General features: G+C 49.6%; 5 protein-coding genes across 5 annotated transcripts; 4 read left to right on the top strand and 1 right to left on the bottom strand.

The window, feature by feature from the left end:
- Positions 1–1,421: 1,421 nt before the first annotated feature.
- Positions 1,422–2,237, bottom strand: EDB91DRAFT_490216 (uncharacterized protein). The gene is made up of 3 exons (XM_041327448.1): positions 2,132–2,237; positions 1,571–2,075; positions 1,422–1,523 (listed from the first exon to the last, which is right to left on the bottom strand). The coding sequence occupies exons 1-3, from the start codon at positions 2,139–2,141 to the stop codon at positions 1,517–1,519; spliced, it is 522 nt and encodes a 173-aa protein (XP_041175918.1). The 5' UTR covers positions 2,142–2,237; the 3' UTR covers positions 1,422–1,516.
- A 995-nt stretch (positions 2,238–3,232) lies between these two features.
- Positions 3,233–5,158, top strand: EDB91DRAFT_1141131 (RAI1-domain-containing protein). Its single transcript, XM_041318993.1, has 6 exons — positions 3,233–3,707; positions 3,773–3,883; positions 3,933–4,159; positions 4,210–4,297; positions 4,350–4,395; positions 4,447–5,158. The coding sequence occupies exons 1-6, from the start codon at positions 3,325–3,327 to the stop codon at positions 4,852–4,854; spliced, it is 1,263 nt and encodes a 420-aa protein (XP_041175917.1). The 5' UTR covers positions 3,233–3,324; the 3' UTR covers positions 4,855–5,158.
- Positions 5,159–5,266: 108 nt separating this feature from the next.
- On the top strand, positions 5,267–7,527 carry EDB91DRAFT_490157 (uncharacterized protein). Its single transcript, XM_041327447.1, has 2 exons — positions 5,267–5,590; positions 5,794–7,527. Exons 1-2 carry the CDS (start codon positions 5,435–5,437, stop codon positions 7,330–7,332), a joined length of 1,695 nt encoding a protein of 564 aa, XP_041175916.1. The 5' UTR covers positions 5,267–5,434; the 3' UTR covers positions 7,333–7,527.
- Positions 7,528–10,113: 2,586 nt separating this feature from the next.
- EDB91DRAFT_1347913 (uncharacterized protein) lies at positions 10,114–11,339 on the top strand (the record flags this gene model as incomplete). The annotated part of the gene is made up of 6 exons (XM_041325946.1): positions 10,114–10,204; positions 10,267–10,412; positions 10,471–10,586; positions 10,671–10,814; positions 10,884–10,956; positions 11,016–11,339. The coding sequence occupies 6 exons, from the start codon at positions 10,114–10,116 to the stop codon at positions 11,337–11,339; spliced, it is 894 nt and encodes a 297-aa protein (XP_041175915.1).
- A 291-nt stretch (positions 11,340–11,630) lies between these two features.
- On the top strand, positions 11,631–14,113 carry EDB91DRAFT_1347912 (CHAT domain-containing protein; the record flags this gene model as incomplete). The annotated part of the gene is made up of 1 exon (XM_041325945.1): positions 11,631–14,113. The coding sequence occupies one exon, from the start codon at positions 11,631–11,633 to the stop codon at positions 13,944–13,946; it is 2,316 nt and encodes a 771-aa protein (XP_041175914.1). The 3' UTR covers positions 13,947–14,113.
- Positions 14,114–15,229: the final 1,116 nt, after the last annotated feature.

Genomic DNA, 15,229 nt, shown 5'->3' with positions numbered 1-15,229 from the left:
TGTAGACGGTGTTAACTCATATTTTATATGCAGTCCAATACTTACCGGAATGGTGCTCAGGAGCAGATTTCAAAAAGTGAGTCTGGCAGATGCATTATCAACGGCTGCAATAAATTTAACAACCGAAATAGTGTGCTTGACGATGTCGAAAGCTTACGCGTGAGTTGCAGGACAGGCCATATGGGTATGTGCAGAAAACAATGGGTCGCATTATCCTTTCCGAGACATGGTGTAATCTGTTAATCATTACTCGAGGCTGATGGCACAGCTCCGCAGTCAGTGCTATTCAAGATGATTGAAAACGATGAAGCCTTAATTAAATCGGCAATCGGTAGCAGGTACAACACACACAGGTCTGTGTTTGTTTTCATACTCGAAAGCAAGAATGTTGATGGCGATACTAGGCACTGTTGAATCCGTTTGCATCGCATCGATCCAATAACGTAGTTCATTTCGCTGATATCTCTCTAGTTGTCATCAGCGCTGTTAGCTTTTATGATGGCCATGGTCATGTTCCCTGAAGTGCAAAAGAAAGCTCAAGTGAAGATCGGTGAAGTTACTGAGGCACTAGGCTAGGATGCCGGACTTTGGCGACCGGGAATCCATGGTCTACCTCGAGGCAACATATTGTGAAGTCTTGCGATGGTGTCAGGTCACGCCACTGGTGAGAGCATCCCCTCACTCGAATTATTGACATGCGGTTCAGGGGTACATCAAAACGGAGAGTGATGTATATATAACGGACATTCTATACCTAAAGGTGACTCAGGTGTTAATCCGTAAGACTCCGATCCCTGTTGACTATGCGCTGTCAGACACGATTGTCTTTACCGGTATATGGTAATTGAACCGTCGTGCCTCCGTTGATCATTTGATGGACTCTGCTAGGGCGATGACACACGATGAAATTATGTACCCTGAACCCTCTACGTTCATGCCTGACTGTTTATTAAGGAGATGTAACACTTTCGGACGACCTTCGATAGCAACAGTTCGGATTTGGAAGGCGGCGTGTCAGGTCAAGGACTGCAAGTGTAGAAAGTGCTCACCAAGACTCAGGATCTGTGTTGGTAAATATCTCGCTGAGGCAGCAGTTCGAATCGCTATGGTATGTCTCACGATGTTTGACGTATCAACGAGTTCGGGCACGAAGTCATCCCCCAGTACACGCCAGGTGTGTAGGCCGTTTGAGCCGATTGTGTGTCGCTATTCTTCACTGAGTCTTTTTGCAGCCACCCGGAACCCTTCGCATTCTAGATCACATCTCGGTCACCGAAGGCATCGGCACTGGTCCAGCGCGGTGCATCTTGAAAGAAATAGCCTTTAGTTTCGTTTGTGGTCAATGAAGTATAAGTGACACGCTGAAAGTGTAAAATAGAATACGTGTAGTGTCCTGATAGAACATAATTATATGTAAGTTCGTGTTGGGAATGACATATTAGCACGAGTCTGGCCCCGGATGACCCTAAAATATGATATAATGCGAAAGACTCATGAGACTCGTGAAGTGCGTTCATTATATCCTACGAGTTCATGAGCATCAAATGTAATGGACAAGCGTGTTGCTCACCATCTTGGTTGAATCTGTCGTTCAGGATAGAGATGCATCATTATTTGGTCAGTCTGGTACTCCGACTCTATCACAGATTGAGAAGGGCGATGACCCGAATATGGTGCAAATATTGGCGGTCTCTTGTTTTCCGTGCCTCTCGTGCGAGGAGCTTGCCCCACGCCAAGTCTGTTCCGCTCATCTGATATTCTCATATCAGCCGGGTTCATCACTCCTCGGCGCTCAGGCCGCCTCATCTCGGATGTCTTTCGCTTCCTCTGTTCCTCCTCGGCCGATCTACGAGCCATGGCCATTTCTTGCAGATAGTGCTCTGTCTCGCGCGCGCGGGCGGATGAGATCTTGTATGTACCCTCGCAATAGAACCCTCCGGGGACGCCGCGGCATTGGTAAACACCCTTGACTGTTTGCGGGTTGTTGGAGTGGTAGCAGTCTCGTTGACTACACTTATTGTGGAATGGCGATGGCCATCCAGGAGGAAGCGCGGATGGTTTGGGTTTCTTCGTAACTAGACCAGTCAGGCTGTTAGCGGCTGGGAAAACAAAGTGGGGAACAAGTACTGACAGAACATCATGACGGGAGTCGTTAGTGCTTGCTAGTGTACAGTGAGAAAAAGTTGAGGGGGACAGAGAACCGGTGCAAGTACTTATGAGAGCGAGGGCTCATGCTAATTACCCGCGGCACCCCGACCCGGACACGCATTCACGTCGTGTTTGGAGTAGTAAGTACGGTGCGGTGCTTTGCTGACTGACGGCATGACGCCGCCGTTACGTGGTGATCCGTGCTGGCCATCGCCGAAGAGGCAAGTCATAAGTACGTTGCCTCTGAGACCAGGCTCTAGCAAGTGCCGTCCGTTGCTGCTGTACTAGTGACGATGCGACAGCAAAACAGTCGCGTGCTATTGGGCTTGGCGAACCTCGGTTAAGGGAGTGACACGTCTCGATGCAAATTGAGTAAAAGGAGTAGCATGACGGCATCTTTTGCAAGAATGGCAAGAAGTGACCGGCTTGATGAGCACGGGTGAATGAATTTGACATGAAACTTTAGCGCTGAAGTGAGCGCTCGATTTGTCTAATGACCTTGGGACAAGGATAGGTTGAGAGTTCCTCCAATGCACTATACTCAAAAAGGTCTGTGACACCGTTCTCACCAGGTTCATGCATGCGCGTGAGCCATCACATGGGTAATGTGTGTTGTGGCGTGAATGAGCATCCCATGAACTCACCGGGCTCCCGATTTGAAGTGCATGACTAGCCTAGGCTTTCGAAAACCCTCCGGCGTTCGGGCATGGCTCTGGGTAAGCCTTCATTACACAGCCCCGGTTCAACGTTGCTTCCATTCAATGAATCATCATCACAGAAAGTAAATAAGGTTGAACCTCGCAGCAGGCCCGTATGCGCGCGGACTGCGAAACCTCAACGAAGCGTCGATGCACCGAAGATGGCTGTTCAACACGCGCGTTACAGTTGGGCCTCGATATTTGTTGAGCGCCACAAGACGGAGATGAGCCACTAAACGACCCGTCTTGGCGCGGTCTAGGGCAATCTTCGCCCAGGCCTTGTCGGCCACTCCGTGACAAGTTGCCCTCGGAGTTACAGGTACAGCCCTGATTCGTACGGCATTACCAACTTCGTCGAAGTTCGTTAATGTCACGTTTTGCACACGAGTTGACGTGTTGCCTGTTGTTTGGCAAAAGCTTCTGAAACAAACAAACTGCTTGCATCCTCGACCACCACCGACCAGTAATAGCAGCTCTCATGGGTCTCAAGCGGCCTGCAGAGGATGATCCTTCATCTGCTGGAAAAGTGGCTAGAGCCAAAATAGAAAGCAGCGGTACTCTTGCGTTTCCAAGCCATTCACATCCAGCTTCACATCCACCCGCGTTTCAGCGTCCCAGTCAGCTTCTCACATTTTCGTATTCACCCTCTCGTGTTCTTCAATTTGATGATTCTGCATTGCGCTATTTCGTCGATCCACCACGTGGTGCAGATCTCAATCATGGTTACGCCAACTGGATACGGCGCCCGGAAGAACGTGGACGCATTGATGGTTTATTGAGCGCATGGTCACGGTTCAAGAAAAGTATTCAAGGGCAGAATCCGGATATTGGAGTCATAAGCTGGAGAGGGGTTATGACCAAGTGAGATATTATTCCATTCACTGTGTGATTTTTGTTTACCTGCGGGAATGATTTTGATGAGGGAGAATATTGACGGCACCTTACGAAGAGAGCGTTGGTTGGGAACTCAACGTGATGTGTGTCGATGGTACTATGTACTTTGAGGAGCATCTCTCAGATGCAAAGCTAAAGGAAAAGTGAAGCCTTTTCCATTCTTACATGTACGTCTTGCTCACGCCGAGGAAGGAATGACATGACACCTCGGCATCGACTTCAGTCTTACTATGGATATTCATTTGAATCGTATTGCACCTCACCAACTCCCAGTGGACATGAACACCGCGCCTCTGGTTCCTCGAGCGCTGCTGGTTGGGGCGACGATGTTGATACCAATGTACAGTGGTGTAGTGTTGTTAAAACAAAGTTAGGTGACACACGGATCATCATTGGTGGAGAAGTAGACTGCATTCGAGGTATGTGGCTCCTTTTGCATCAACCGATAGGGCGACGTTATTTGTTGCAGGAAAATATGCCGGCAATACTGACAACTTCGTGGAACTTAAAACTTCACTATCAATTCGTGGCGCGGAAGACGAAGCTAAGTTTGAAAAGTAAGTAGTATCTACGTTTCAGCCACCTTAACTCCCTGAGGCTACGTGACAGGAAGCTTTTGAAATTCTACTTTCAGTCATTTCTGCTCGGAGTTCCGGTATGCAAAGCTTGATACTGAATCAGTACCTTCTTATACACTGCATTACAGGAGGTTTTTGTTGGATTTAGGAAGCCATCAGGATATTTGACGACTACGCAAGTCTTCCAGACCGTTCAGATACCTCGCCTGGTTCGAGGCAAGCCTGGTGCCTGGAATCCCAATGTGTGTCTAGCATGGGGAGACCAATTTCTATCTTTCCTCAAGAACACCATCAGAGGAGGCTCGAAGGGTGATGTCTGGCGTATCAAATTCATGCCAAAGACAGGGGTCTCTGCTGCTTTGCTAGACGACGTGGACGTCAAGGATGTCGAAGGAGGGGAAGATCGCGTGGGATTACTTCCGCGATGGTATTGGGAAGCGGTGGTGAAAGACTCCGCAGTTACAGCCCAAACAAGGAGTGAAGGAGCGTCGTCCAAGGTAGGAACTGTCTTAGTGCCTTCTGGATGGAAGATATGAACCAATATGGGCGTTCATATGCTCACCTGATCGAAAGTCATAACTGCCAGCTAGGCTATGTACAGCTATTCCTGCCCCGCGTGAAATCCGGTTATCTTGGCATCAAGAGACTATATCTTGTGACCTCATTTACATGTCATGGAGGTCACCGATCCCCATCGATCAAACATGGACCATCAGTTTGTCCTATTGCCTGCCAGAAATGCACTACACGCTCCTGACTAACGTAATGGAAAGTGTAGATAACTCGAGGTTCTTTTCTCATCAACGTTGAATTTCGTGAAGAACATTTCTGTGAATTTTGAGCCAATATTAGCTATTTGCGCGTAAAAACAGGCACAAACCGGGGAGTGCGGGTAAATCAACCCGTGGGAATACGGATGAATAAGGCTAGCGCGTCGTCGCGCGTGCTCCATTCCTTAACGCGCTCCTCGACGTCTCACAGAACGACGCATATCCTCTCTTAGTCGTCTGTAACGGTCCCCAGTTTTTTGCTGCTGACCATCCAAACGCTCTCGCTGTGATATATTGTGCTTTATTCTGTATATAATTGCTAGAAACTCCCAGCGACGCGCTCCTTATGGCGACTCCGTCGTCTTCGGTGACCTCAGCGTCTCCACCAACGACCTATCTACAGCCCTACAGCCCTTCCACATCGATGGATGTCGATCCGATAGAGAAGGAGGATAGGCTGAAAGCTATCCAGAAAGTCATGGCGAGTACAGAACTTTCGATGGTGAGTTATTTCATTTCAGACTGAGCGCCCCGCGTGGGACGCGTTGGCGGGCAGCTATTCGCGCCAGCGATGTGGAGGGGCACTAAGAATATTGTTTACTTTGTGGTGCTCGTATACCGGATCCTCCGCTGAGATTGCTGTGTATTGGGCGCGGTTGTGATATAATACGAGAATGCTAACATACTCCTGTCTTTCTTCCTTAGGTGACGCGCAATCTTCGCGCCCGCTTGTCATATGCCTCATACAAGGCCACCCACAATATTTCTCATGTCAAACTGACTGACCTCGAGGCGAAAACCCGTGCCCTGGCTGCTGCTCCACCGCGCCTGATCGGCACCAAGCGCAAGGCCAGCAGCGGCAACAACTATTACAATAACCCCGCTACGCAGGGCACAGTCGCAAGGCGTGGAGCTATGGCTCCTCCCGCCATATCTGCGACCTCTGCCTCATCCGTTCCTCGTTCCCACTATCCCACGGCTGTGACAGGTTCTAGTCCCAACGCGACTCAGAGCCTGTTTACTACCCTACTCGGACCTCCTCCGTCCAAACAGGCGCGAACGGTCCGTAACTCAACAGACCCTCCTGTCCAGGCAGCCGCTCGCTCGACTGCCGGATCTCGGCCCCGAGGATCTGAACGTGCTATACGTAGTATAGCAGAGAGCACCCGCGCACGGTCGCGTAGCCGCAAGGAGGATGCGACTCGCTCCAAACCCAAACGTGCTGACAAGGGCAAGCAAAAGGCGTCCGCAGCGGCCTCAGCGGATGTAGAGAGGCAAGCTGTGGCTACTCTGACATCGCTTCTCCAGTCGCGCCCTTCCGTAGCTAGCGTATCATCCCCGCGGTCCACGCTCTCCACCGCATCTGATGCGAGTTCATTCCAGTCTTTGTCGCAATATGCACAAAGTTCTGCTCGCATGACGACAGCAGCGACTTCGCTGCTGCCATCAGCCGAGTCATCATTTACCATGCCTCGGGCAGCCACTCCCCCTCGTAACTCAGGAGACAGCATCTATTCGACGCCTCGTGCAGACGAGGAGGCAGCCAATATCATGCTTTATCTACATACATCGCCGTCACCTGTCCGTCCTACAACCACCCGGGACAGGGATACTCAAGATCACGCAGCCTACAGAGCCCTTGGAAGCGGTTCCGCATCTCTCCTCACTAAGGGAAAGATCCTTTTTGCAGGCCAGGATGCTAGAAGCTCGCTGAGATCAGAGCGCAGCTTTACCTCAGAAACTTTACCCTCTAGCCAAGGCAGTACGCAGCCTTTGAGCCAGTCAATGCGATTGGATACCGCTTCCTCCGGATCTCTCGCATCTGCGCCACCTTTACAGCCAACGATTATTCCACCTACCCCAATTTTGGGTGTTGAATCCTCTCCGTTGTTACCATCTCCACCTTCACCATCTAGGCGCAGTGATACTTCGAATGGCTATTCGGGTTCGCCATCAAACAGCCTTCAGGCCCCACCCACTCCGGGCAATGTCCCTTTCAATCTCAACGACTTTATCAATGTCTCTCCTTCCCCTGCTGTTACGTCCGCGCCGCGCGCAGCAGTATCTCTCAAATCTGGTCTGAGTGCTAACCTGCGTGCAGACGTCGGCAAAAAGCTTTTTGAAGAAGAGCAGCAGCGGCAGCACTACCAAACCACTCATGGCGCAGTCGGTGGTTTCATTGATAGCCTTCACCATGACAGAGGCGGCGTCCTTGGTGCTAGTATCGACCTCGCAAGCGGCTGATTTATTTTTCCGATCCTCGTCGATTGATTGGTTCCCCCACGTCTAATACACTTTCATGACGCATTCATTCTTCATCAATCATGCGGAATCCCTGTTGTATCAACATGAAGAACAGAATCCCTTGTATCTACCACTCGACCCGGCTGGACGACGTCGTTGCAACCTATCAGACTTCTTGTTGGTTTTGATATTATCCACAAGGCATGGACTTATCAATATTGGGCGCTACGGTTCGAAATCAGGAAATTATCATCGCTATCTATTTTCACCGTCTTCATTTCCTCATTTACGGTTAGATCATGACCTTCTCTTGGATTTGTGTCCATAATGGTTTCTTCTTTGTTGTTCACTAGCCCTGCTGGGAAAGCATCATAAACTTCTGTCTCTTTTATGAATCAAGCCAGTTACTACTGGATGCACCTATTTATCTCATCCTCCATCTCACCCTTTCCGTCTCTTGTTATCTTTTCTGTCCATCCCGTTCATCCTTGTCCTGTGCTCTGCCGTGATAATTTACGAACACGGTCAGGCTTCTTGTTGTTTTACCATGTTTTTTTTTATCGCCATGTGCTAATACCGTCTGCATCCCAATGCATAACGTTTCTTGACCATCTCCTCGGACTTTCTAACCGAAATACAATCTTACCCACCCAAGGCAGCCCAGGACCTTCTCCTGAGAACTTGGAACATTAATTTCAGGTGTGTTTTTCATTTTACGTGTATAATTGAGTATTTATACATGACTCACCCGCATCCCGACTAAAATCAAGTCTTCGAGGTGGGTGTTTGAGCGTACAGAATCAATCACACATTCATTAAAGTCACCGTGCTACAGTGAATTTTGCAGCTGTTGAGAATGCGGTCTACAGATGAAGTTCATGAATGCAGTGTGCTCACATAGCAGAGCAAGAGATTCCCCCTGTCAAGACCGTCAGCACATGTGCGCAAGGGCGTGGTCAGTAAGGATCCCCGGTTCATGCATTGTCTGTCGATGGCCTTGGGTAGATTCGATTGTGTTTTGGGTGGACATCACACGCGACGAGTCCAGTAGATCCACTGTTGTACGGTTCTATCCCCACAATTGGATTAACGTGCTCCGAGACTGTGATTGTCCACAACATATGTTGTCACAGTGCAACCACATATAGCGCAGACTTGAGTCTTGACTGTTCTGTACGTTGACGAACACTTGGCACTCAAGACCGACTTCTCCTTGCCTCTCTATCACGAAGATGTTTTCTCTTCTTTCGAAATCATTTGAAGCTCTAAAGGTAGATCTATCTCTTTACCTGCCGTTTTCTTTTTTTGACGTTGTAAAGATTGCGACTCCGTCACCAGTCTAGACTCAGCGAGCTTCCCTGCGAGATGCCGCAGGTGCGGGTTGGAAGTTTGGAGATTGCGTGCGAAGAGTGATGTTAGAGCTAAGAGTTGGGGTGGGTCAGAGTCTCTGAGGAGGGATAAGCATTCGTTGGGGTATGGGTTGTGAAAAATTGAAAGACAAAGATAGAGACGGAGCACCAATGTCAGCCAGAATAAAGTAGTAACCAAAGAGAACGAAGTGTGGTAAAAGAGAGAACAAGACGAAAAAGCACCATAATGATTTGTGGGCTTGTGCAGCGCCGTATGATCAAAAGACAAGTGTTAACACCATGCCCATTTCATATCCGCCCAAAGTAAGGCAGAAAAACACGCCCCAAGACCAATGAGAAAGGCCCACACACCTTTCTAACAACAAACTCCTTTCCCATCGTTTCCTCTCCCGCACAACCCCTGAGATCTCTGCAACTGAGAAACGAACCCTGCCGGCCTCGCTGGACCTTCCAATATACAACAGGTAGACTCGCCTGCGACTCAAGCACCGTATGCCTCACCTGCGTCTCCAAAACCGCCGTTCTTACATCAACTACACTGTACTACGAGCCTCGCTAAGTGTCGTTCCCTCGCGCTTGCACCTGCGCCTGTTCCCGAGGTCGAGGTCAAGGCTGGGCCTCCAGGACCGACGGGCATTGTTCTACCCTTTCCCATCCCTGTTTATGCCGTACATTGATCTCGCTCGACCCATACTTACCTAGGCCTCTGCACGTCCGAATGCAAGTAGCTAAGCTCTGCTGAACTCCGGGCCAATGGAGTTACATACCTCTCCGGTTGATGGAAATTGATAGCAATGAATGTTTACAAGGGTATTGGGCAACTACAAGGTTGGACTCGATGACAATTACCGTATCAACAGCCTGCTGTGATCATGAAACTGGAAATCACGTCAGTACATACACGGAGTTCACTCTTCGATGTTTGGCCTTGTTAGGATCCGAAGCTTGGCGCTACCGACCTCCAATTACCACTCGTAGCGTAGTCTGTGCTTCTCGCTATCAACCGCACCCAAGTCGGCCAACCAACAAATACATCAAGCAACAGCGTAGTGTACAGCTCTGATCAGGGACAGACGTCAGTTCTCAATGAACAGGAGGATCCTTACTCTACCGTTTTTATTTTCATGACGGTCTCGATCATCCTCTCCCATCGTATCAGCTCAGTCGAACTCGTATTGACTTTGGCTTTTTAGCGGCCGTGGACTTCTATCGTTTTCACCACTTTGTTGATATTGTATGCACTAAGAAATACACTGGTTTCGTATCTATTCTCTTGCAGTTTACTAAATGACGGGTATGAGTGATACGAGAGTAGGAAGGTTGGCTCAGCATCGCAAGGCGTCGTATGTCTGTTCCAGGTTCCAGCAGACTGCTTACCAGCATCCTGGTCCATGGTTGGCCACTTTCATTGATGACTGACCATGCCATTATTGCCCACTTGTTTACCACAGGCTCCCCCGCTGCCGTTAGTGCCATCATACCCATCAACAACATGGAAATACGTACGTGCAGCATCATCCCTGATCATTCAACTATCACCCTCTCACCCAAATTTCATCCACAGCCCACATATCGCTACTCCCCGTCTTGTCTAATCACGCATCATTCCACCTACCACTCAATCTTCAATGCTTCAACGTGTTGCTCGTCATTTGTATCGTCGCGCCATCATACCCGGTAGTTCGCATGGGCAATATATCAGACTCGAAGGTGGGTCGCTCCATACCACCTTGGTATTCGTTTTGTGACCTTCATTCACCAATTACAGTTATCAGCGGAAAAAAATCTTAAAGTCCCGTCTGAACGTATACCTGCAGGTATTTATGTGTCCATCAAACTCGATTCTGGACATCAGTTGCCCCAGTCCTATTATCCGACGAATCCGTAGCATGGGGAGATACCGTGATCATGCAAAGACTTCTACAGTGACTTGCGGACGTGATTCTGGTACTAATGATTGGTTTCTAGATCACCGCATGCGTCACCTAACTTATCGGTGGAGATCCGGGCATCCTTTGAGCTCGGTCGAATGCTAGGCAATGGGGAAGTCATCGGGAAACTTGCAATATCGTGGGATAAGCTGCTCCGTCATGGAAACGAGCCTTTCGATGAGTAACTTGTTTTCTCATTCATATACATCTACTAATGTGTCGTAGATCTGTCCTTCCCACTCGTTCGTAGCGTCCACCCTTCCCTCACGCTGAAAGCCACTGTTATTAACCTTCCCGGAAATCAGGACGACGCACTGTTTGATGTAAGTGGCGGCGCCAGCCTTCGCGCTGTCGGCTTTTGCTGACAGATCGCAAAACGCAGTCCATTATTGATTGCGAGATCGCTCGAGAAACAGATGCGGGCCACACAAGATTTGCCAAATATGTGACACGCAACAGGGTGTCTGACCTGAACAATGCTGTGGAGCATTTTCGTTTGGTTTTAGAGCGGTGTCCGGTCGACCACCCTGACCGTGCAGCTGCACTGACCAACCTTGCGTGCGCACGCCTTCAAGGGTACAATCGTAATGATTTTAAAGACATTGACTTCATCACCTCTCTATTCCGCGACGCCCTTTCATTGCGTCCGCAGGGCCACCTCGATCATCCACTATCCCTCTATTATCTCACTGAAGCGCTGACCTAGCGCCATAAAAAGGAACATACAGCTACCGACATCCGCGAATCTGCTCAGATCTACTGTGAGCTACTACCCCTCTGTCCCGAGGGCACATATCTTCGGAGCATCGCGGAAGGGGCTAATGGTGTGGATTATGTTATTCGCGAATACAACAATCTTCCAATAGACGCATCCGATGAAGGCATCCGCCTTCAACGAATCATACTCGAGCTCTGTCCTCTTGGACATCAACACCGTCTAGGCGCCCTCAACCAGCTTTCGCAGTCACTCAAAACACGCTTTTGACAAAGTGGTAGCATGGATAATATAGACGAGAGCATACAACTCGACCGTGAAGCCCTTTCTCTGTGTCCTGAGGGACATCCTGATCTTGGTTGCTACTTGAATAACTTGGCTGCTTTACTCAACGACTACCGCTTCGGTCACCAGGGCAAATCTGACGACCTCGACGAGACCATCTCTCTGTACAATGAAGCATTGTGCCTGAGCCCTGTTAGGCACAAATCTCGTGATTCACGATTGTACAACCTAGGGACCGCCCTCCGCGACCGTTTCAACCAACGCGGTGACATAGATGACATCAACAGAGCTATCAGCCTCTATCGCGATGCACTGACGTTGCGCCCACCTGGGCGTCGAAAACGTGACGTCACACTTTGCGGCCTTGCCAATGCGCTCAAAATCAGATATGACAAATCACATGCCGACGAGGATCTTAACGAGGCCATCGAGCTACACCGTGATCCGGTCGAGTACTCTAGAACTCTTATCGGCTTGAGCTGGGCACTCTGCTTTCATTTCACGCGCACTCGGAACACTGAAGATATCGAGGAGGCCATTGAGCTCTCACAAGAGTCATTGGAAACTTTTCCACCACTGCACCCAGATAGATATGCGAGCTACCGGTGCCTGCAGGAGGCATATATGTCTCGTTATCGGGTACAAGACAACCCTGCTGATTTGTCACTCGCAGTGGAGAACTTTAGACGACACCCCATTCAAGGCTTTCCTCGGCGCATCATCATGGCATATAATTGGACTCTTGCAGCGGAGCAGCATGGTCATGGATCTGCATTGGATGCCTATGTAATGTTTTTCGAGCTTCTCAACGCTCATTTGTCAACACGATCATCTACCATTTCACGGCGCCAAGCTGCCGCCGTCTTCCGTTATGCCAGAACACTCCCTGTAGATGCGGCGTCCTGTGCCTTGCGCCGTCATAACCTAGAGAAGGCTGTTGAACTTGTGGAGCATGGCCGTGGCCAACAGTGGTCACTGGCTTCTCGCCTCAGAACTCCACTTGAGGACCTCGAGGCAGTGAACCCAGAATTAGCTCACAAATTTTCGGAGCTGAGCAAGCGTGTTTCCGACACCGCTCAGGGTTCCGCAACTATCACCGACAGAGCTACTGCTGATCAGGCAGCGGTGAAGTACCGGAGGTGTACAGAGCAGTGGGAAGCTGTAGCAGCGGAAATCCGCAATACTGAAGGTTTCTCGCGATTCCTGCTCCCACCATCATACGAAGACTTGCAAGTGGCAGTGCGCCGTGGTCCAGTCATTATCCTCATCGCGAGCCAATACTCCTGCAATGCCATCATTGTCCCGACGTCAGGGGGGGCCCTTCATATTCCTTTCCCCTCTCTCACTCTCGCTGATCTCGCGAAGCTCAAAGACGACTTCACGATGGCAATACGGCACGCATCTCTCATGGGCCCGACGGAGTCAAGGTCTGAGTTGATAGTACTCTTGCGCGAGATATGGAACGAGATGATGCTACCCATTGTCAATGTACTCCGGCATGATCTCAAAGTGAAGCCTCGCTCCCGAATCTGGCTGTGTCCAACTGCAGCCATTACTTCCATTCCTCTCCATGCAGCTCACCCCTCTCGAATGAAGGCAGATAGAAGTGGACGGGAACCATGCCTCGAGGATATGTACATTTGCTCCTACACGCCGACGCTTTCGGCGTTGATCAGGTCTCGACAGACGATGAAGACACGTGCGACTCCGTCTTTCGCGGCAATCGGACAAAGTCAGCCAGGCGCAGGGCAAGGCACGGCGCTCGCCACTGTGGACAGTGAGCTCGAGCTGGTCCATAAACTCGTTCCCCCCAACGTCGAGTTCACTACTCTTTCGGGCAACGAAGCTACACAGGCAGGTGCACTCGAAGCCTTGCAATGCAACACCTGGGTGCACCTGGCTTGTCATGGCAAACAGGACCGCGAGCAGCCTTATAACTCACGCTTCGCTATGAGAGATAAACCTCCCACATTGCTCGATATCATGGACAACAATGTTCCGGAAGCCGAATTCGCATTCCTATTAGCGTGTCATACGGCCGTCGGCGATGAGGAGACGCTCGACGAAGTCATCCACCTCGCAGCCGGTCTACAATTTTCAGGGTTCAAGAGTGTCATTGGCACACTTTGGGTGGTTGATGACGAAGTCGCAAAGTACGTTGTCGAGGCTTTTTATACTAATATATTCAAGGACTTGAAGGAGGGTGTCTTGGACTGTACGAAGGCGGCCAAAGCACTCAATCATGCTACACATGCCGTGAAGAAATTGGTCCCTCTCAAGCAGAGAATTGTTTTCATTCATATTGGGGTGTAGTTCTATGTCACATTGCTTTCGCTGTCTGGTACAGATTTACAAGTTATTGGTCTTGGATCCTCTTTCATCCTTGCTGTACGTCTTTGTGTAGGATTACCCTGATACTACCGTTGTGCTTTTAGCTGTCTTTGTCGCAACCTCTCGTCCAGAGTCACATTCATTTCTCGAAGATAATGTTTGAGAATTTATTGTCGTTGCTTATGTTATTTCGTTCAAGTACTTCCGCCAGTGCGCTACAGTCTGTGAGTTGACCTTCCGACCATGGAATCCATCTAAAGAAGCTTGCGAAATACTAAGTTATATTGGGCGGCTGCCTTTGGGAGCTAGACGATGTTTAGCACTTTTCGGATGGTAGACGTTAAATTCACAAACCTGTCGGACAAATGCAGGTCTCCCTACACGGAAGAACTCGGAGACTTTTGAGTTGTTTTCGCTGATGACTTGTAGTCTTAGATAGAGCGTGAGGATCACATAAAAATGACAGGTCATATGCTGAGTAGCCTACCGTTGAGTCTGAGGGGTCAGCCCTCCAAGCTGCAAATGATGACACGATGAAGCAAATAATGGCAAGCTGGCCTCGTGGACGGTGGACCTCGTTTTGCTGGAAAGAGTCAGAAAGCGGTCAGAGTCTGTTCCGATGCGAGAATTACATGCGAGATAATGAAGGCCACAGATCAGCTCTACTTCATCATCGGGAAGGGTATTGCCCGACGCCCAAGTTACTTCTGTACGTCGGTACACGAAGACAGTACCATCCGGAGATATCCTCCTTCCAAAAACGCTTAGAAAAACCGCCATAGAATGCTGCCTCTGAGAAAAGCAGCGCGTGCGTGGGGGAGATCTTTGCGTCATTGACCGTAGACTGAAATGTGGAAAATCGCTCAAAGCTCTCGAAGGTTTTACATCGGTCAGGACATTTGTGAGAAGGATAGAAGACGATCCTACTGTCCATAATGGCGTGCCTGGGCTGAACGAATCGTCTGATGAGACCGTCCAAGAAACGCCACTTGGTTCCCGATAATTTGTAGAATTGTCGCAGCGCGCGGGTTCACAAGTCCGTGACCTCCTCGTAAGCAATATTTTAATGCTGGTAACAAGTGCATGTAGACGGTGATGAGGGGGATGCAATAATGTAGGAAAGAATATGAGCAGGGCAGGATTCGAACTTTAGCACGCGATAGCGCCTGCAAGCATGCTTGCTGAAGAGTCGAAGACATCAAATCCGCAAAAAGGAAGTGGGGACGAAGTGCGACGCCTTGTCGAGCACTTATCACCATCAGGGT

The sequence above is a fragment of the Suillus paluster genome, assembly GCF_016628075.1.
Source record: "Suillus paluster strain FC165 chromosome Unknown EDB91scaffold_36, whole genome shotgun sequence".
Taxonomy (NCBI): Eukaryota; Fungi; Basidiomycota; class Agaricomycetes; order Boletales; family Suillaceae; genus Suillus; species Suillus paluster.
This window is presented reverse-complemented; position numbering and strand designations above follow the sequence as displayed.